The following is a 22865-nucleotide window of genomic DNA, read 5'->3' on the forward strand; positions in this document are numbered from 1 at the left end:
ACGGAGGCAGGGAGGTACCCCCCCTGAGGAACGTCACAGAAGAATATAACCAAGTGCCGCGTTGAGTGAGCGGAGGGAAACAGGAAGGGCGCAAAAAACACGTGTACGCGCTCGCCAGTTAAATTGTGTGCAATTCGCCAGTTAACCTAACCCCTGTGCACCCCGCCGCTTATCAATACACACACCCAAACGTGTGTGCAAAGTATGCTTTCAAAAGAGTACCCAGTAGATGAGCGTCTACACACACATGTAATATGTTGGCACGGATGTACGTGCAAAAGGCGCCCCTCCAGTCACCACTACCCCGCACGTATCTCTGCACGTATACGGGCCTACATACACACGTATGTATAAATCTATATATATGCACACACGAAGGTAACCGAAGACCCCCTCCCCCCTAATAGAAACGCCACATACCAACCCGGTTGCTAAATATGAAAAACGGGATCATAAGTAATCAAAGTAAAAATGAAAACAAGCAGACACCATTAAAGCAAGACACTATAGCACATTTGAAACTTCCGGACAAGGGGGCCTACTTTAATAACTTCATCATAGAAAAATTCGATAACATAAATGACATTAGTTTATATTTGAGGGAGTCCAATAACGTGGCTGACGGTGCACAGCAGGTGGGGGGGGACGATGTGTTTGTGGTCGACCTCATCGGAGCCGTCGAGGGGGGCGCGCTTAAAAATGGCGATTTGAGAAGTTCCCATGGGAGAAGTAGCAGTGCCCGGAGCAGCAGAAATGGGGGCACCCCCCCCTTGAGGAGTGCCAGAAATAAGAGCGGTAGCCACGATAGCAGTAATCACGTTAGCAGTAATCACGTCAGTAGCAACCACGTCAGTAGCAACCACATCACGAGCAACCACATTAGCAGCAATCGCGCGGGGGGCTACCGCTCCAGCAATAATCGCTCCCTCAGTGACCGCTCCCCGAGTAGCCAGTCTATGAGTAACCTCTTCCCAGGGGATCGCCCCTCGGGTGACCATCCCCCCAGTGAGCTCCCCCTCGAGGTCCTCACAAGCAGTAACCAAAACGGCAGCCTGAGCAGCAGCTATAAGAGGAGGAAGTCCGAAGGAGAGGGTGGAAGCCCGCGCAAGCCAAACCGCGAGGCGAAAAAATTTTTGACCAACAAACACCACGAAGTGGGGATAAAAGCGGAGAGGAAGAGGAGAAGCAAAAGTGATATCAATCAAGGGGATAGGAAAAAAAAAAAAAAGTCGAATGAAAAAAGGGAATTTAGAAACGCCAAGCAAGGGCTAGGCATAAGGAATAATATGATCAATAAGAATTCCTCAAAACGGAGGAGTAAACTGCAAAAGGGTTATTCAGTTAGGAAGAAAAGGCACCTTAGGAGGGGGCAGTTATCATCCACGAGCAGCAGCAACGATGGGGAATTCAGCGCAAACAAGTATATCCTGGACAAAATATTTCTGTCCCTGAAAAAGAAGGGCAGTTCGATGGAGCAACTGAACAACAGTTTTTATATTGAGTATGACGAGAGTGCCGATTTAGACGTCGGGGGGGAGGCGGACACGGATTTGGAGCTAGCCGAGGGGGGGGCACTGGGTGGCTTCTCCGCCGCCGCATCGGCTGGCGTATCTGCTGCTGCATCTGCTGGGATATCTGCTGGTTTATCCGCTGGCTTCTCTACCAACGTTAAGTTCTCCGCTCCGGGCCGTGCTGCGCGAGGGACCGTGCGAGGAGCCCCCCATGGAGGCCCCAGTCCCTACGCAGACAACGCTCTGGAGGAGCACTACCCGCCCGAGCCTCCCAAAAATTCGCTTCTCAAAAAAAACAATTACCACACACACCGCAACACAAACAAGGCGCACAGAACGAGGAATGCTAACCATTTGTATAAACACCTAGACAGTAAATATAAGGAGCACCACCCGGGTGATCTAAAAAATGGGAAAATCTTCCCCTCCCCCAAGAGCGGCAGTAACAATGTAGAATATGACTGCATAGGTTTCGTATGTGATGAAGAGTACATGTGTAAGAACCTCCACTTTGATGAAAATCACGTCGAAAGCCCTGACAGAATAAAATGCATTATAAAAGCGTTGAAAGAAAAAAACGTAATAAATAAAATGGTTCAAATAAAATGTAGGGAGGCTTTATATGAAGAAATTAAAGAGTGCCATACGAGTAGTCATATTAATAATATCTTTTACTCCCTAAAGAGGAAATTAAAATATAAGAAGAAGGATGTTATATATCCCTTTGATAAGCACGACACTTACTATACGTCCTACACGGGGACTGTTTCGAAGAGGGCCGTTGGGGGACTGCTAAATCTATGTGATGCCATTTTGTCCAATAAGAATGAAAAGTTTAAGTACATCGATTTTAAGAAATCCTTTCGGTACAATTATAACTTTTTCAAGAACATTCCGCCCAACAGTGTTAGAAGCTTTCTGGGGAACAGAATTAACCACAACACTCATTTGAAGCGCTCCAAGTCGGAGAGCAACCTGTACGTGATGAGTCGATTCGAGTCGCCCGACATCGGTAGTGGCGCAGTTGGCGCAGTTGGCGGTGGTAGCAGCGGGGTAGGCGTCCTCAGCAGCCTTAGCAGCTTTAGCGGTAGTTCGAAAAATAAGCAACCCTCCAATAACACTGCCAAACGGGGTACTCACAAACCCGTCAGTACGTCCAACTACTGCTACAGCGGAAACCAGGCACCTAGTGAGCCCCACCCCAGTGAGGCACCCCCTGGGGAGGACCACTCGAGTGAGGTCCTTTCCACCCTCGCAGAACGTAACAAAGAGGAGATTGCCCCCCACACTGGTGAGGCCAGCTCCCCCCAGGAAGGTGCCAACTTGACTGAAAAAGCCACCCCACCGGAGAAATCAGAGGCAGGCACCGAATTAGCGAACGTGATTGAAGCGAGGCCCCCCACGAGTAGCTCCACGAATAACCCCGCGAGTAATCCTACGAATGCCCCCACGAGTAACCCCCCCAATAGGGAAGAAGTGCCCATTTTCAACAAACCGTTTAGGAGCTACTCAACCTCCATGTGCAGCGTCAAGGAGTGCAGCACCAGTAGCAACTCCTTCACTGACATCAACTGCGGATTTGCGGCCATCAGACCGCCCGGTCACCACTGCAGTAGGAACAGCCCCTCCGGCTTCTGCATATTCAACAATATTAGTGTGGCTTGCAAATACATTTTTAAAAAATATGGTATAAGGAAAATCTTCATTTTCGATTGGGATGTGCACCATGATAACGGGACGCAAGAAATATTCTACAGCGATAAGGACGTCCTATGTTTTTCCATTCACAGATTTGATAAGAAGAAGGATGATGGGAAGAAGAAGAAAGGGGAGGGAGCTGCCAACAAAGGCGCTAGCACCGCTACCGGGGGGGGAGCCACAAACGGCGAAAAGGGGAAGAAGAAAGACGGTTCTGATGATAGCGGGAAGAATAGCAAAGGAAGGAAGGGAGAAAACAACAAAGGTTCGAGTAAAACGTTTAAGGCATACACGAAGGGAGCGTCCATATTGGGTCCCGCCTTGAGCACCACAGAGGGTGCCCTATCAACCACGGTCGACACGAAAAAGACAGCTGCCATTTCGAGTGACTCTTCCAACAGAACTGCAAGTAATGCCACACATAGTGATGATACGAAAAAGAAGAAAAAAAAAAAGAGGAAAAAAAAAAGAACCAAAGAAAAAAAGAAACTCAAGTCGTATGAAGAAAATTTATTTTATCCTCGCACAGGAGCGAAAAGCGAATTGGGAAGTAAAAGCGGTTACAAATTTAACATCAATGTGCCCCTCGAAAAAGGGTACAATAATTGTGACGTTTACTACGTATTTAAGTATCTACTCCTTCCTGTACTGGAAAATTTTCAACCGGAATTTATTTTCATATCATGTGGGTTTGATGCTTCTATTAATGACCCCCTGGGGGAGTGTAATCTCACACACAATTTTTACCAGTGGATGACTTTGCAGTTAAAAAATTTCGCCAACATTTTCTGCAAAGGGAGAATTATCCTCGTGTTAGAAGGGGGGTACAATTTGAATTACCTTCCCAAGTGTACCCTAGCGTGTATCAAGGCGTTAATCAAAAAGAACAAAAATAGAAAGAAGGAGTACCCCCTCATGCAAGATTGGCAGTGCACTGGGAAGCTACCCACTGAGGGGGGAATGCCCACAAAGGAGGGCGGATTATCGATGGGTACCTCCCCTAATGGAGTTCCCTCAATGAAGGAAGCCCTCCCGAAGGGGAATCACATCAGTGAACCGAACGGGTTACTAAACAAAGAGGAGTTAACCCCCTCGAATGATTCCGCTTTTAGGAAGATGCAAAATTGGAGACAAGTTAAGCATGGAAGTCTCATCAATAGTAATCACAAAGATAATGATCATGTTAATTTTTACAAATTCAAATGCTATTCAGATTATTACAAAACGTCAAACAAGCATTTGAAACACTTGGCTGGGAAGACATACACTAGTAACATGACGTCCAAGAAGAAGGAGCTCATCACGACGGGAAAGCTACACTACTCCACATACAAAGTGATAAAATACTTTCTGTGCATCCTCAAAGGGGATCCTTTCCACCTGAATATTAAACTACCACCATATAATTCTTTTTTAAAAAAAAAAGGATTAGAAAATAAAAAATTAAGTCTTGAAAGGAAAATTAGTATATTCAAGAAGGTGGACACTCGAGCTGATCATCTTCGCCGTGATGGAGGTAGTTATTACCCCCATTATGGAGAGGGTCCTTATCAGAATGATCTCCATAGAGGTGGTAATGCTGGCAGCCCTGGTGACGCCCCCTATGATGAAGACGACGGTGGAATTATGAATTGCCATGTGAAGGAGAAAATAGAGCAATTAAACAGGTACAACCAGACGTACAAGAAGCAGTACTCTCTGTCGTCCACCACCATTTCGAACCTGTCGCACAGCGATTTGTACATTTCGAACGACGAACTTGACTACAACAGCTCCAGCTCAGACAGCAGCAGGAGCAGCAAAAGGAAGGTTATCCTGCTGAATAAGCTGAAACTGAAGATAAGTAAACACGGCAATGTGAGCAGTGCCCCCGCCGCGTCGCGTCCCATGCCCAAGATGGAAAAGAGGAGGAAGCGCCAGAAGCAGAAGCGGAAGCAAAAGCAGAAGCAGAAGCAGAAACATAAGCAACTGCAACAGCAGAGGAAGACGTTTTCCATTTTTAGCGGCAACAACCAGGAGTTCAAGGGAATAGAAATATGGGACCTCACCAAAATCCCCGAGGAGGATGACATAATACATGTCAGCGATCACAATAGCAGTGAAGGGGCTGGCCGGGCAGCTACCACCTGTGGAAAGGGAGGGGGAACAACCCCCAATTTGAGTCTCACCCAGTGCCCTCCCCTCCAGAGTGACCACCAAGATGCCCACCTTGGCTTCGACCTAACGAACTTGAAGTACTGCCAAGACCAGCTGCAGAACTCCTTCACCATGTACACCCAGCGGAAGAAAGGATTCATATTCTTCTACGGCAGTGGACACAGAAACCAGTGGATACTACCTGCACATAAGAAAATTACACGCATAATTAAGCTTTGCTCCGATTTAGAAGCCTACTTCTACGCTTGGTTGTATCTATGCTGTGGGAAAGAAATGTGCATTTCGGGCACGATGGACGATTATGCCTCCATCCTCGAAGATGAAGTGACCGTGGAGGGGGTCTCCCTGAGCGTTGACCTATCCGAAGAGCAGAAAAGGCAAGCCAAGGAGTTCTTGAAGTTTACCGTCCCGTGCTACTATTCCTTTTTAAAGAGAAAGCAGTTGCTCCAGCTGGGTTACCAGGAAGGGGCTCCCCAAGGGGTTGAAGTGGTGCACATGAAGGAACGTCTCAAAGATAGCAGCCCCAAGGATGAAACGGAAGGCAACCACAATTGGAAGGAGCAAACCATCGATGATGGATTACACGAAAAAGAGAAAGGCAAAAGCAACCATGATGATAGCTCGAAGGAAAACTCGAAAAAGAGCGAAGTGACGCTAAATTTTGGTGAACACTGTACAAGCCAAAATGTCGATCGTAAAAGCGAAGGTAGTAACTTCCTATATGAGCAGAATGAAGAAGAAAAAAAAAATGCGATGGAGCAGAAACGAAGTGACAGTGTGAACGACAATCCAAGCAACACAAAACAGACTGATGAATCACTTTTAAAAAATGAAAAAAATAAAACTGCCATTTGTTTAGCCAATGTGTTAAGTACAATGAGACACCCCTGCGTAATGGATGTAAAAATGGGGGTCCGCTTATATGGTGATGACTGTGATGCGGATTCTATACAGAAAAAAATTCAAAAGGCAAAGAGCAGATCCTGCCTGTCCCACGGATTCCACCTAACAAGCGTTATAGGTTGGGACAAAAAAAAAGAAGAACCCTTTTTCATATCAAAGGAGGATGCCCATTCGATAAAAAACGATGATGCTTTTGTGGATGCCTTTATGTCCTTCTTCTTAGCATGTGACAATGTACATCTGTCTAAGCTGTTGTTGAAGAAGCTGCTCCTCATTCTAGAACATATGAAGGCTTTCTTTGAATCGCAGCAGCTATTTGCCTTCTACGGGACTAGCTTGTTATTCGTTTTTGACTCGGACCCCTCCAAGGATAAGGGCGATGACGGGGGGAGTGCCGACGTGGCAGCAAATCCAACTGGCGACGTGACAGCAAACCCAACTGACGACGTGACAAAACTAACTGCTCTGAACAGCGCCAGCCTCGCAGTCGACCCAGATGAAGAAAGAAGCAACGAACGGGAAAAGGAAGACCACGAAGATATTTTCAACTTTAGGGAAAAAATGCAGAGCATTTTTGAAGAATCTCTAACGCCGGAAGAAAGGGACACATACATGCAGACAAAACTGAACTGCAAAATTTTAAAAAGCGCCAACGTATACATAATCGATTTTGCACATGCTAGTTTGAATAGAAATCAAATAGACGAGGGGTTCCTGCTTGGAATAACATCTCTTCATCGTATTATGAAAAAAACGATTGAAAAGATCCAGACCCTTTATCTTCCCTAGTGCTCATTTGGGGGGCAAACCAGAATCATTCACTATGTAACACGAATGCTACATCGTTTTCTTTAAACCAATCCGGTTAGCTAATTTGCATGCGGTGTACTTTTATCCGTTCAGGTACATGCATATGAAAAAAATTCCTAAATTTGTGCTTTTTTTTTTTTTTTAGAGTGTATAAAATGGGCTATATGTGCACCGATAGGGCGTTGCGTCGTAGGTAGCCCATTCGTTGTGCCTATGCAGTGTGCCATCCGGCGCACCTACCCCGCATGCCGACCATTTTGCCACTTTCAGTGCTCTTTTTGAGGTCCCTCACTTTTAATTTACCCCTTATCCGTCCAATTTGTCCCTGCGTCTGTGACCTTTTTTTTTAATATGTTCGAAAGACCAGCAACATTTAACCCTAAACGGAAGTTTAATTTTGATGCGATTTTGCGCTGGAACTTTGTCTTATTTGCGCGGGAGCTTTTTTTCCGTCGTTGCCCTGAGCAGTCGTGCGAAATTTTGCGGAAAAATTGGCGCAATTGTTATTCCCCATTTTTGGCCACTTCCTTTTTCATCATCTAGGCGGTTCATTATGCGCATACTCCCATGCGGACATACGCAGGAGGTTTCCTTTTATCATTTGATCTTCCAATCCTCAGGTTGATGTCCCATTGGGAAGGTGCCTTATGCGATGTGCACACAACCATCGCCACATTTTTGTCTAAACTGTGCTTACGTTACTTTGACGCCTTTTACGTCACGTTAAGAGGTGGCCATCCCAAGTTTCGTCCGCCTCCGTTAATTTCATCCTTTCTTCATTATCATTTTTTTTTTTGCTTTTTCTAGTTAGGGACACTTTGGGAGAAGCACACCGATTTCCAAAGCAAATGTGTCATTTTTTATGTAGGCAAAATGTGAGCGGCACAGCACAGCGTAGCACGAGGGGTAAATCGGGGAAAACCCAAACCAGCAGGGTTGGTTGTACCGATTCGCCAGTCGCATTCACCTCCGCTTTTCTCCCTCTTTCGACACGTCTCATTTGAACATAGGTAGACACAAATGTGTGTTTGCTCGTTAGGCTCTTTTGACGCCCGTTTTTTTTTTTTTTTTCCTATGTTCCTCTTAATACTCTCCAAAATGAGCGTAGAAACCTGCAGAATTTTCACAGCCCCAGTTTTGCAACCATCTTGGTAACATTAAACATATGTTCACGCGTGTGGACATCCTTATTGCCACAGTTATGCCCCGATGTGATGGAGCTGCTAAATGGAAGCACCACAAGGGGAGACGACCTTCACTCAGCACGACTGCAAATTTCGTTCGCCACCACTTGGTTGCCTTTTTAATACAAGTTCAGATTAATTCGCCATCTACGAAGCTGCTAAAGTGGTTTGGAAGCTGTAAACCACGGGGGAATGTGTTCCCTGAGTGAATACGCCTTACCAAATTGTTCGTGCACCCTGGCAATCGCACGTTTCTTAAGGAACTAAGAGGCGACCTCATAGATTAGAAAACCACAGAAATTGATGACATGTGTTTTGCTACATATGGCTAGTCCACTCTGCTTAATTTTTTCCCCCTCTTTTTGCAGAGCGTACAATTTCGTGCTTAGCGCGAAAATATATATATATATACATATAAAAGGAACTTAGGCCAATTGGCGAACAAAAATGTACAATATTTTTACGCAAAATTGCAACAACAATTGCAGCCGCATTTGCGTTCCCTTTGGTTGCTATTTATTCTGAAGGGAGCATTTTTGTACGGCGTTTTTTTTTTTTTTTTCTCTCCCCGTATGCACGTAATAAGTATGCCTACAAAATAATGGTGATCGCGCTGCTTGCATCATTTAAAGCCATCACCTTACGGATTCGTGCGCATATAAAACGTAGGCACGTGCAGATTGCCATCGCGTAAAAGCACGCAGAGGAATTACATCTCCGTGGCGAAATGCCCCCCATGAATGAACGGAATGGAATGCAGCGCTTGAGAGGAGAGGCAGGCCCGAAGTTGCGTCGGTCAATATTTACAAACGCGCATATACGTAAACATGTATTGTATACGTGGTAGGGTCCCTTCGTACGCGTAGCCACCACCGCGCAACCCTTCGCGGAAATAAATACGCGAGTTCCGAACCAAGAAAAGCCAAATTTACGCGCGCGGTTTGCTGCTTCGTTTTCATACGCACGTAACGCCTGCGATTTTGCTTCGTTAATCTTGCTGTTTTTTTTGAACGCATTTTACAAACGATTTTACTTTCGCTTTGGCGGCTTTTATTTTACCGCGTTGGCTTTTATTTTACCGCGTTGGCTTTTATTTTTCCGCTTTGACTTTTATCTTTCCGCTTTGGCTTTTATCTTTCCGCTTTGACTTTTATCTTACCGCTTTGGCTTTTACCTTACCGCTTTGGCTTTTATCTTACCGCTTTGGCTTTTATTTTTCCGCTTTGACTTTTATCTTACCGCTTTGGCTTTTATTTTACTTTTTTTTTTTTTTTTAACGTGAAAATTTCTCCTTTCAGTTGATTTCCTTTTTTACTTTAAGTGTACCACTTTTTAGCCCTTTTCAATTTAACCTTTTTTTTGTTCCCAATTTATGAGGCGTATATATGTACCACTGTTCATGTAATGCCGCACGTGTATAAGCTTATCCGAGTACATGCTACGTAAATATATATGCTGCGCGGATGTACGGCGCGCAAACATATGTCACCTTTATGTTTTGCCCGTAACTTGGCACTTACGTTGTAAATTTATACCCACCAGTTGTACTGCCGAGTTGCACCTCCAGGCCGCACTTTCCAGGGGGCACTCCCAAGCGACCTCCCCGCGAGTGCTTCCCTCCCCCAACAGCGTATAGTACACTTTCCCATCGCGTATTTAATATAAATACCAGGGGACTTGCGCTTCACCATGTGGCATGTAATTCCTGTGGGTGTCACAGTGCATGAATGTATGAATGGAAAATTTTCGTGCCTCCCACCTTGGTACATTTTTAACAATAATGTACACTATGTTGTATACGCGCGTGTGGAGTAATGGCAAAAAAAAGGGGAAATTTATTTCCTAAGAGTTTAAAAATGAACGCAATTTTTTATACATTTTTGTGTGTATTTAAGGGATCAATTTGAAATTTTTAATTTCAAATCGTACCAATTTGTTGCGCTTCATTTTGCTTCGCTTTGCTTCGTATCACTTCATTTTGCTTTATTTTGCTTCGTTTTTTTTTTCCTTTTTTTCGCGATTAACTGCGGTTCGCAGTTTCATCCGATTTTACAATTACGCGTTTGGAAAGTGAACGTATGTGCGCTGCGCCCTGTGTGGATGCGCATACATACGTGTACTTCTACCATGCACATATGTGAACGTATGTATATATGCACATTGAACATATGCACTTCCGTACGTGGGGCACGTGTGTATGTATGCGCATGTTTGTGACCGTGTAAGATTGTTAAACGTTTGTATTCAGCTCATTTAGAGGATATACACGTTTATGCAGCATACACCCTTTACGCATTCTGCATATGCAAGCAGAATTGTACACATAGAAACGCGCGCATTGTTAAGAAAACTATTGAGTGAAAAAATACATTCCCCATGTTCTCCCCCCCCTTTTTTTTTTTTCACTTGTCATTCTGTTCAATTGTGTAAATTTTGGAAAAACGCGAATTTGCTGAATTGATGAAAAAAAAAAATTTTTTTATATATATACTGAAAAGTTGGAAGAAAAAAATTTTCAAAATAAAAAAAAAAAAAATACTTGTGACTTTTTTGTTTTAACGCATCTCCATAGTAGCATACCTGCGAACTCTTTTTGTATTTCCCCGTTTTTTTTTTTTTTTTTTTTTTTGCATTGTATACATGTGCGTGTATACAACTGCGCGAGAGGAGTTACCTTTGCGCGTGTACCTGTGGCAGTTCCATTAGGCAACTTCGCTTCGAGGACTGCGCATGCGTTGTTGCATTTGAATAGAGCACACTCGCCGCGAGCTCACTTGAATGGAGCACACGCACCGCGATCACCCTTGGCGCGACAACACTCAGAGAAGCTGGTCTGTGCAAGCACGCATAACCGCTCGCGTGTACGCACGAATGTAGGCGAGCGCGCGTGTGCCCGTACGTATGCGCACGTTTGGGTGTCACGGGGTAACGTCCGCGGCAGGGGGCAGAAGCGGAGGAAGTGGCACGCGGGGCAGCACGTAGAGCAACCTGCAGTGCAACTTGCAGTGCGACTTCCGGAGCACCTCGCCAATTGCGCCAACCCGCGTCCCCCCGTCCCGTGATATGCACACTTATAATGGATAGGGGAAGAACTAATGGAAGGAGAAACAACGACGTGATGAACGCCCTGAGGGAGGGAAACATAAAAAACGAAAATGTAGACGAAAATCAATTCTGGACCAACATCGACAATCAGTACTTCTCCAATTTTGACAAGAGATTAATTTCTGCCTTTGAAGACCACATCAAATGCACAGATTATATTTGTAACAAAATAAAAAATAAAAAAATTAATAAAAAAATTTTCCAAAACATTAACTGTTACTCCAGTTCCGTAAAAATAAAATTAAATCCAAATGAGAGAAATAATGAAACGTCCAACATTACCGATTACATTTCTGAAAATAAAAATTTGATTTTTAAAAATGAGCAAGATGAAAAGGGGAACGAAAATGACCAAGCGGTCATCCCCTTTGTGGATATTGTGAATGAAATAAAAAAGGAGGAAAACCTCTTCACCTTTACTCCAAAAAATTACGAACAGGATGTAGATAAAAAAATTACCAATCATGAAAATGCCCAATCAGGTGAAGAAAGAAAAAGCATTATCGAATTTATGCCATTCGCGAGAAATGAATTTTTATTGAATACCTTGCATCATCAGAATTTACGGAATGGTCACCCCGGTGGATTCCCCTTCAGTATGGGCAGAAATTTCAGCCACATTCAGCCGAGTAATCTGAAGGAAAACAATTTCTTCATGAGGGGGTTCCCCTTGCCCGGTCCTCCCAACCTCCTTGCAAATGGCCCCATGTTTGACATTCAGGAGAATTTCAGAAATGGCCATCCTCACAATGTGGATCCTCTGGGCTACATCGTTTCCTCCCCCTTGGGAGGAACTCACCATGTGAGCGTAAGGAATGCCAACACCCCCTTTGTGAATATCATCGACAGCAGTGGTAGTCATGGCGTGAACAACAATGGCAGTAGTGGCCACATGTTCAGTTACGCCCAATTTAAAAGTACCCCCAGGGAACCAGGTGTGGTGCCAGAATTTAAGAAAATGGGGAAAGGGATAAGCGAAGTGAATGCGAATGCGAGTGCTGGCTCGTCTCCAAACAGCGCAGCCCCAGTTACAAATGTCGTGTCGGCAATTAACGATTGGAAGGTTAGCAAACTGGCCGAGGACGCGAATAACGGTGCGAAAAATAAAGCGCCGCTTAATGAAACGAATGCGTGCGTCAGTGCAGCAATTGGCAGCGCAAATGCGAGTCTCCTCCCGAACGGAAGAAACGACTCCAACAATTTAATGAGTAAGAAATTGAGCGGAGCAAACAAGGCAGGCTTTCCCAACGGTAGTGCTCCTCACCCCTTTAACGCGGGAAATTCCAACACGGGAAGTAACAGCGAAGTGGCTGACCATTTAAAGGGCTGCACCTTATCCACCCCCAGCATGGCGAACCATTTGGGGGAAAATATACCCGGTGCCAATTTTGACCCGACGAAAACACGGGGCAACAGCGGCATGAATAACTTCCAAAACTTTGAGGCCTTCCCCAACAACTACCCTTTCTTTAACAACTGCTTTGGTAACAACAACTTACTGCTGATGAACAGCCAATTCGACAACAAGATGAGTGAAGAAATGAACATGTTCCCCTGCGCTCTTTCGGATGTGACTCGGGGGATGTTTAATCCCGCGAACAAGGGAGCGGGGCTGAGTGGCCCTCCAGAGGACAGCTACAGTGGGGGGAAGAACGGGGCAAAAGCTGCCACAAATCTGAGCAGCAACAATCGGGGTAACGTCGAAAAATCGGGGGCCAGAAATCTTCCCAATTTTGGAAACACGCAAAATAATAAAAGCATAATCAATTTGGAGCATCTCCACATGAACAGCAATTTGAACCATGCCATTGATGAAGAACACTCTTCGATGTTCTTTGACAAGCAGGGAGGCAATAAATTCCCAACGCAGAATTATCCCCTATCGAATAACCAACTCAGTTTAAGCCACGGAATTGGTTCTTACAAAAATGATATGCTGTATGGAAAGCAGTTTATGCCCCCCCCACACACTCCAATGTATGGTAAAGGGTTCTACCACCAAGCCGATTTGATAAATTACGAAAATGTGATGATGCTACAAAGGGGTGAAGATAACATGGGTGATCCTTTCGACCAATCGTTTAAATCTAAGAATTTGAAGGTTCCCTCCAAAAAGGGAAGCGAAACAAAGTTAAAAAAAAATATCGAAAATGATGAACATTCCAAATCGCAGATGGAAAAGTGGACGACTCCCTCTAGAACCAGTAGAACGGGCAAACAGGACTCCAATTTCTTTAACCCCTTTTTGAACAAGAAATATGATGGGGTGGGTAAGCTGCCCTACATTCAGAACAAACCCGTTCCCAATGGACTCCACATCTCGATTTACATCCCCAAGAATTACAACTTTAGTGAAAAAAGCAACGCGGATGATGAGAACGAAAGAGATGCCGAAAAGAGCAACGGTGGGGAAAAAGCCTTTGTCAAGCGAAACAGCGGTGCGCATGGAAACACAGGTAAGGAGGAACAACCGCTTAAAGAGGAAGAGGACCTCCACGAGAAGGAAGCACTAGCCAAATTGCTTACCGAAATTACCTTTGGCGATAGAAGGAACATTCTGAACCCTAAGATGTCCGTGCAAGATAAGGAAAAATGCTACAACAGCATTTTGGACGAACTGAAGAATTATGCCTCCTTGCCAATTATCCTGGGGAATATTTTGCCCTACTGGGAAAGGCAGAAAAATAAAAATTTACTTTATAAGGTAAAAAATTTGAAGCTGACCAATGCCAAGTCCAAGTACATTCACATCAAAAATGTCAATAAGAAGATAGCATGCAGGAGAATTAGGAAGAGGAAAAAACGCCTATCCGTACGTAATGACCTTAGTGAAAAACTGAAAAAGAAGAAAAAGAAGAAAAAAAAAAAACACATCACAGATGGTGCCCCTCTAACGATGGACCCAAAGGAAGAGGCAAATGACCCGAACAAAATTGAACACGATGGTGTGAATAAAAGCCTGGACAACTTGGCGAAGGAAAAATACAAATTTGACAACAACACCAATAGCTTGGAACTGACCGACGCAGAGTCGAAGAAGGTGCACAACGAACATAAGGATGACGAATCTGCAAATAATGTGGATAGCAGTGAAGCCAAGGAGGAGTGCAGCAAATCGGAACAGGCGCAGATGGACCATTCGGGCAGCGACGTGAGGGAGGAGGAGCAGCAGCCGCAGCAGCAGGAGGAGAACGCAGATGCCGCGGCGCAGTGGGAGCCTCTTCCAGCCGAAAAAGTGGAAAAATTAGATGCAACGGGTGAGAGAAAGCAGTCATATGAACAAAATGAAGGAGTGGGAAAAGCGAACCGTTTAAGAAGCGCAGATGAGGAGAAGCACAGCCTTGCGATTAGCTGCCAAATGCAGGAGTCGCTAAAGATTTGCCCCCCTAGCAACGTGAGCGAGGACAAAGAATCGCAGGTGCAGCCGCCCATTGATGATGGAACCCCTTGCGCAGTGGGGAAGCTGGTAGACCCTGGAGCGACTAACCAGGAAGACCTCCCACCGAGTAGTACAAACCGGGGTAACAGTAACAACTCGAAAGGAGCCCAGAAGAAAAAAAAACACCAAAGTGTGTATCGAGAACACCGTAGGAAATCCCTCTATAGGAAAAAATTACTTTTAAAGAAGCAAAAAAAGTACTACAAATTTCAGTTTCTAAGGAAATTCAAATTCTCCATTCCGAATAAAGCCACGGTGCCGTTTAATAGTTCCATTTTTTCGCTGCAAAGAAATCAGTACAAATCTAACATATATTTCGAGTTCATTTTAACAAATATAAATTTGGACAAGTACCGAAAGAACATTTTGAATGTGAATTACAACAACAGCAATTCTGTCACGAAGAAGGCGGCACGTGCGTATTGTATAAATTTTAACAAATTAAAGAATCGGAAGAAGAAGCTAGTGAAGAGGAGTACCTCGGGGGGGGGTGAAATGAAGCCGAGGATTTCTTCCTCCGCCTCTGGGTTGAAGAAGAATTTTAAGAACGACCAGGAGGGAGCTGCACGATGCATCTCCAGTGATAATAACACTCCACTGGGTGAGCAGCCCAAGGGGGGTTCCCCAGAATTTGCAGAGGGGGCGAGCAGTGGAGGCGCAATCGTCAGCCAGACCAATGAGAAGAGCGTAAAAATTGCCAGCCACTCGAACGACGCGAACATTGCCAGCCACGCTAACGACGCGAACATTACCAGCCACTCGAACGACGCGAACATTGCCAGCCACTCAAACGACGCAAAAATTGCCAGCCGCTCGAACGACGCGAGAAACATGAAGAACATCAACAAGGAAATCTGCGTGCTGTTTTCCCGGTACGTGCACAACATAAAGGAGCAGAGGAAAATCCTCACCAAGCTGCTAGACAGCATAAAGAACGAAAAGAAAAAGCCCTACAAATACTGGTACTCCATAGAGGACAAGATGATTAACTTCTACATCAATGAGTATTTGAAGAATAAGTTGAACACCAAACATACGTATACCCTGTCCAAGCAGATTGTAGATTTGCTCAAATTAAGAATTTTAATTAGCAACAGCTCTCAGTTACCAAACAGTTGGACCGAAAAGGCCCTGTGCAACATTTGCAGTTTGGGGGAGGATTGGGAGGATAACCCCATCGTTTTCTGCGACTGTTGTTACACGCCCATGCACTCGTTTTGCACCGGCTCGAGGAATATTAAAAATTATAACATTGTTAGGAGAAGCTCTCAAAATTCGGACAAGAACGAATCGGAGGGGCCATCCGGCAAGCCGCACGAACCCGTTTGGGCTCCCAACAGCACGAGTAAGAAGAATGAACCGAAGAAGGTGAACCTCAACATAATGAAGTCGCTTCTCTCCGACTGTTACGTAAATTTTAATTCGCCCCTTAGCATTTTCACCGCCTCAACATGTGGCGAAGTTGGGGCAGCCGGTAGAAATGACGAAGCGGAGGGTGAGGATGGCAAAAATGGGGTCAGCCACGATGCTGAGATGAAGGCCCCTTCGGGCAGCAACCTGCACGGGAGCGGACTCAAAGTGGAGGCTGCAAGCCAGGCATCGAACGAAGTAAATAACGAGGGAGATAATCCCAACGGAGGAGCGAATAAAAATTCGAGCCCAACCTCCGCAGGGGAAGGTACCACCAATGTGAAGATCGAAAAAGTGGATTCGCTGAAAAAGGAAGAGAAGGACGAAGCCCCCGTTTTGAAGGACCTCTTAGGGGGAAGCACCCAAAATGAGCCGCAAAATCAGCAGAGCGGCGTCCTCGAAAGGGGAGGGACAGCCACCCCAACGCCACCCTACCTGGTAAACAGCACGAACATTGCAACCCCAAGTGCAAGTGGCGAAAATAATGCCAACCAAGAAGGTGCGAAAAATCCGGAGGACGAACAGTGGATCTGCCCATTATGCTCCTACTTGAGGAACCAAATTTTGTTCATCGAAGATTCCACCGCTTTTAAAATTATTAGAAATTTAAGTGGGCCTAGAAAAAAAAAAGAAATTGAATACCTATCCCGATCGTGTGACGAACTTGGTAACTCCTCTTTAGATATAAAGAACGAATTGAAGGAATACACCCCCCCGGAGGAAATCACCATAAATAGGAACCACCCCACCAGTGCAATTTATAAACACAAATCCATTTTGCTTCTGTTCAACATCGATAGGGATGTTTCGCTTTACAAGGAGAGGTACAACGTAGACATTAAAGACTCGCATGACTTTTTCGAGAAAGTCATTTTGAAGAACACCCATTTGTATAAGTACAAAATATTTTTCAATTGCATTATTGTGAGTAAGGCCGTTCCCCAGGGAGGAGGGAGAGAGGAAGGTAACCGTAGTAGTACTAGTAGCAGTAGTAGTCACCTGGTTGGCTATGGCCAGGCGATGCACACACCCCAGGTGAGCGCACTAAACCCTGAACATCTTAAAATGTTCCGGCAGGAACCCTTCCTCATAAACGAAAATTTGGAAGAAAGTGACGCGGATGATTCAAAGGAAAATGAAAAGGAAAAGGATAAGGAGGAAAAGGGAGATAGGAGAAAGAGGGATAGAAATTCGCACCATAGTAAAATATCGAAGAGAGAATTAAAGAGGAGAAATAGATTGAGAGCCAAAAAGGGAAATGCCAACAAGAAGAGTAGCAACCCGAATGATGCTAACGCAAATGTGGTAGTCAGAAAAAGAGGCAGACCCCTGGGAAGCACCAAATTGAACAAAATTAAAATGCTCAGTATGAATAAGAGCAACAGTAAAAATGAGGACAACCATGTGGAAGGCACGTGTAACAATTTGAGCCATAATAGTGGCCACCTCAGTACCCCCAGCGCTAACCTAAACGTGTACCCCTTCCACCATAGTAGTCACGTTAAGAGCGAAACGGACTGTGACATCAGTCAGTATGCCCACCAGAATAGCAGCCAAGGAAAGAGCCAAGCTGAGTTCCACCAACGTGAGGATAGCAACGACGGGGATATCAAAATGAGTCTGAAAGAAAAAACACTCATTGCGCAGAAGTATTTTAGCGAAAAGAGTGAAGATTTGTCCCACTTTATCAACCGAAATTTCCCCTTCTATGAAAACGACTCGGATGAGAATAACCTATTGTTGAAGTACAACCACAGCAAGAACTTCTCCTTCGTTTTTAAAATCCCCACCTGCTGCATTTGCGAATTTGATTCCTTCTACTTGGGGGGGGGTCCCATCAAGAGGACCAAAAAGAAAAACGAGTGGTGCCACATCCGTTGCGCTTTAATAAGTAACTGCGTAATTAATGACAAAATTGAAATTAGCAGTAGGGATAAAACCAAATATAAATGCTCCCTTTGCTTGAGGACCAACAGCACGGGAATAATTAAATGTAACATTGCCGACTGCTGTAAGTACTACCACATATCTTGTGCCACATCTTCCAATAAGTATCTCATCGAGTTGAACGAATCTAACAAGCTAGTTCTGTTTTGCTCCAACCATTCGCAGAGAAAAGCGCCGACCGAAATTTTAAGGAAATATCAAATCCTTCGCGAAAAAGAATTTAATAAAAATAAAATGGAAGATAAAGTAAACATATCCAAAGTGTTTGACGCTTACATTTTGCAATCCTACCTCAAAATAAGTGACATGAAATTGTTCAATTTGTTGTCTTTATCATCTCTTTCCATTTTCGAAAAATTCGTTTATTTTAATTATGATAAGTATAGCCAGAATTTGCAGACGAACATTGGCGTGATCGACGATTTTAATGATTTGTACCAGGCGTTCGATCAGCACTTGTCCAGGGAGCGCAACGATGTGGCGAGCGCGGGGTCGGACTCGGGCCGGGCGAGAAGGAGGCCCTCCGCAACCGCAACCGCTACCTGCTTGCCCGATGCGGATGAGGAGCAGGGGAAGATGTTCCTGGAGCTGGAGGAGAAGAACCGAACGAAGAACACGGCCATCGACCTATTCGACCTGGAAACGATAAACAAAATTAGCACCACCAAGTGCAACAACATCATAAGCATAAGCAGCTTCAAAAATATTTATAACGAAAACATGCTGGATGAGGATTCCCTCCTGAAATTGCTCACTCACGATTTCCTGTACATGCAAAAGGATCTACAAGAATTGAACAGCGTGATACTGAGCGATAAGTATAAAAAGCTAAAAAATTTTGAAAATATTTTATTACTGTACCCTCATTTTAATGATTTCCAGTTGAGGAGGCTGTCGGAGCTGATCCTGGAGAAGTATCACATTAACATTGCGAGTTACCAAGATGACGATTCTTTTTTTTCCTTTTTCCTTCATTTTCTGTCCCTATTGAATAATAAAAATTTGATGCTGTGCAGTGTGTGCTTGTCCAAGTCGAGTTACCCACAGAGGGGGAGGGATGAGAAGAAGCCCGGAGGCAGGGGCGACGCGAGCGCGCTGGAGGGGGGAAATAGCAACCTCCCCGGGAGTGGCGGCCCCGTTAGCGGAAACAGCAGCCACGATAACAGCAACTACACCTGCGGGTCCAACCTGAGGGAACATCTGGAGAATAAAAAGGAGCGCAGACTGGGCTCGCTCAGCGTGCTGAAGAAATGCTCCCTCTGCAATGTGTTCATTTGCTACTTCTGCTGCCACAGAATGAACATTGACATTATAAAGAATTACCTCAACGAGGGGGTGAAGTACAAGCCGCCCAGCCACTCAGTTGTGAAAACGAGCGAACGAGTTAGAAACCCCACGCGCTCCAACAAAGTGGGAAGACCAAGCAAAAATAAGCACAAAGCGCAAGCGGATGCCACGACGAATTGTAATGACGGCGTGGCGGCAGCGGATGCGAATAGTGAAAGTAAAGTGGGAGAATCGGCTGTTGTCGCTGGTACGGATAAAGTGACCGTTGACCCGTCGGAGGGGCCCCAGTCTGGGGAGAAACAAAATGGAAGTAGGAATGGTTCCATCGACGCGGGGGCGGTTAGTGCGGAGGTGGTTACCGCTGATGCTGCTGATGTTGCTGATGCTGCTGATGTTGCTGATGCTGCTGATACGGCTCATGCCGCCAACACCGCTCACACCGCCAACACCGCTCACACCGCCAACACCGCTCACACCGCCAACCCCGCTAACCCCGCTGATGCTGCCGCCCCGGCGAGTGCCCACGGGGAGGAGGCCGCACAAGCGGGGGACGAACCCCGGGAGAGGAGAAACTCAAAAGATAGTAAAGCTCCGGACCAACGTTTATTGTCAAAGGTTGAGCAGGCAAAGGAACACACGCACGATGGAGGCAAAAGGAATGACAGCGATGCGGAGTTTGTATGCCCGAGGTGCCAATATTTTCAAGTAAAAAAAAAAATAGGCTTCTGCACGTACTGCCCCAGATTAGATGGATTCCTAAACTGCTTTGAAGATAAGGCCAAAAAGGAGCTCCTTTTTGTGCACCCAAAATGTTTAGAATATGTTAATACAGCTTACTGCAAAAAGAACATGAACGAGACCAAACCGGGGGCAATTAAAAAGGTATGCAGTTACTGCAGAATTAAGCATGGGATAGTTATCACGTGCAGCAACACCGACTGTGATGTGTCCTTTCATATTTCCTGTGGAATTCTATTAGGGTGCAAAATGGACAATTTTTTTGGTCGAGTTGATATTTACAACCCTAAGAAGGCCTACTGTTTTAAACACACCTTCCAGTCATGTAAGAAGAACACGCTAGTCAATTTTATTAACACAAATAAGCTGTTCTTTTTTGAGAATTTCCTGGACTACCCCTTCAACCACCTGTATAACTTCATAATGGGCACCTACATTTTCAAGCAGCTAAACAAAAACTGCGTTAGCCATTTGATGAAGCCCATCAAGATAGAAGAAAACCCCTGCCTCAATACCATTTTCGAAAGGACGCAACTGAACGTTTTGAGGAAAGCTACCCATCTTTTGTCCAATGACGTTAAAAGAAGCCACAAGAAGAAAACGGGTTTAGGCCACGATCTCGATGAGGAGCACATTGCAGCGGGGATCTTCCACAATGAGGACAACACTGGTGGTTCTCATGAAAATAACAGCGAGACATTTTTTCACAAAGATTTGAAGTTCCTAATTGAACACCACTCTAGAACCCCATCCCATGCACAGAAGAACATGCAAGGAGAGGACGCACGACTGGGGGCGAACCACATTTCGGACCTCATCATGGGAAGGAAAGGAGCAACAGATGGTAGTAACTTAGCGCAAGATAAACGCAACGCTCTGCAGGGAGAATCAGATGGTGGAAAAAATCCCTTTGCTCTCTCAAGCATAAGTGGAAAATTCAAAAACGACCACCCCTCCTTTGTTGACGATAACGTAACCGAAAGTGCAGTCTCTGTGTTGTCCGAAAATGAAACAGAAGAACTTCGGTCCTTTCAAAATGTCTCCTTTTTTAACTCCAGGGCATGTTCCCAAATTAACAGTATAGTGAGCAATAGCTTTATAAATCAAATGAGGAAGTTCCCTCCCAACCAAAACATGATGATGATGCCCTATTACAATGGTGCTAATGTGATCCCCAATAATACCTACCCCTTTTTCGACGCCAAATGTGAGGACATGAAAAACGCTGCACAGTTGGCCCATCTAGGAATTGGAAGTAGTGCCCGAAGCAACCCTCAGGTGTTTCCGGGCAAAAGTGATAAGTATAGCCAATTAGAACGAAAGAGAAAGAAATATCTGCTGCACCCGAATGAGGAAGTGGCCAAGAAGAATCTTCTGAATGATGCCAGTCCGTTGAGTGTCAACCTGGATGTGAATAGCAAAGCGGATGGAAGGAAAAGAAGGAAGTATCGAAAAAATAAAAACGGAAACAATGAGGACAATTTTGAAAGACCAAACGTTAGCAGCATGTTAAGTGCGCCAGGTGAGCTAATAAACCCAACGCAGATAAGCAGCAGCCGTGCGCAAAACCCCAATGCTGCTGCGCAGTTTGATGTTAATATGAATACGACGACATACCATCTGAACGAGCTTATCGTCAGTAAGGATAAACACTCCGCGGAAAAGGCTAAAGGTGCCAAAAACGAAATGGTGAAAATGAACCAAAATGAAATAAAGGAAGAAAAACCACAGAGACAAAATGAAGAACTGATAAAGGAGGAACAAATTTACTGCCCAGTTTGCAAATGCTTTTATGAAGAACTCAGTGATGGTTCCCCAGCGGACGGACTTAATTGGATTGGATGTGACAAATGTGAAAAATGGTACCACTGGATCTGCTGCAAGTATTCCATTGACAATCCCCCCGATATGGAAAATGACTGGTACTGCAGCACCTGCCTGAACAGCTGATGCGGCTTCCCTGCCAGGGGAGCGTTCGAACAGCACGCAGGGAGGAAATGAAAAGGGGGGGGATGGTACCCCCGCAAGGGTTTCTGTTGGTGGCCCGCGCGTCAACTTTTATTTATCATGTTTTCTTTTCCCTTTTTTTTTTAATTTAAAGTTTTCAATTTTTAAGTTCTTGCCGCTCCCCGGGTGCGGCTTTGTGTGTGCCCCTTTTTACGTTCCTTTTTTTGCGTGCCTTTTTTGCGTGCCATTTTTGAGTGCCCTTTTTGCTGCCTTTTTTGCGTGCCCCCTTTTTTAAGTCCATCCCCAATTGGTTCAACATTCGCCTTCGTAAATCTGACCAGCCTTACGAACATACGTCCAAATAGCGGTGAAGGCGAGATGAAGAGACACCTGCACGGCTAGTTCGGGTCCACTCTGCTGTGCGGGCAGGCGTCCCATGCGAGTGTCTGTGCGTTTTTTTTTTTTTTTTTTAACAAAATGAGACTTGTTGTTTTTCGTTGTCACCTTTCATCCCAGCTTTTGCCTTTGATTATTCCTTCACTTTGCCTTTTAATTTTGATACTCCCCCGAACGTTACGCGCTCACCTGTGTGTGCGTGAACGACTGCGAATTCGTGTCCACTCGTTTAACTTGTTAAAATGGAACCACTTTCGCGTTCAGCGAGTAGAGAAGTGTGTGTGCATAAGTATCTGCGTCCTTCGCGCGGGGTGCTGCTCATGGGGGGGTCAC

At 45.0% G+C, this 22865-nt stretch overlaps 2 protein-coding genes across 2 annotated transcripts, besides 7 other annotated features; both read left to right on the forward strand.

Annotated features, from left to right (window-relative positions):
- The first annotated feature begins 191 nt into the window (after positions 1–191).
- Positions 192–211: a microsatellite.
- Positions 212–437: 226 nt separating this feature from the next.
- On the forward strand, positions 438–7058 carry PVX_094595 (hypothetical protein, conserved; the record flags this gene model as incomplete). Its single annotated transcript, XM_001614337.1, has 1 exon — positions 438–7058. The coding sequence occupies one exon, from the start codon at positions 438–440 to the stop codon at positions 7056–7058; it is 6621 nt and encodes a 2206-aa protein (XP_001614387.1).
- Positions 3260–3310: a microsatellite.
- Positions 3895–3915: a microsatellite.
- Positions 7059–9016: 1958 nt separating the features above from the next.
- Positions 9017–9038: a microsatellite.
- A 1847-nt stretch (positions 9039–10885) lies between these two features.
- Positions 10886–10951: a microsatellite.
- A 388-nt stretch (positions 10952–11339) lies between these two features.
- Positions 11340–22454, forward strand: PVX_094600 (hypothetical protein, conserved; the record flags this gene model as incomplete). Its single annotated transcript, XM_001614338.1, has 1 exon — positions 11340–22454. The coding sequence occupies one exon, from the start codon at positions 11340–11342 to the stop codon at positions 22137–22139; it is 10800 nt and encodes a 3599-aa protein (XP_001614388.1). The 3' UTR covers positions 22140–22454.
- Positions 21467–21526: a microsatellite.
- Positions 22134–22156: a microsatellite.
- Positions 22455–22865: the final 411 nt, after the last annotated feature.

Source organism: Plasmodium vivax, chromosome 8, assembly GCF_000002415.2.
Source record: "Plasmodium vivax chromosome 8, whole genome shotgun sequence".
Lineage (NCBI taxonomy): Eukaryota > Apicomplexa > Aconoidasida > Haemosporida > Plasmodiidae > Plasmodium > Plasmodium vivax.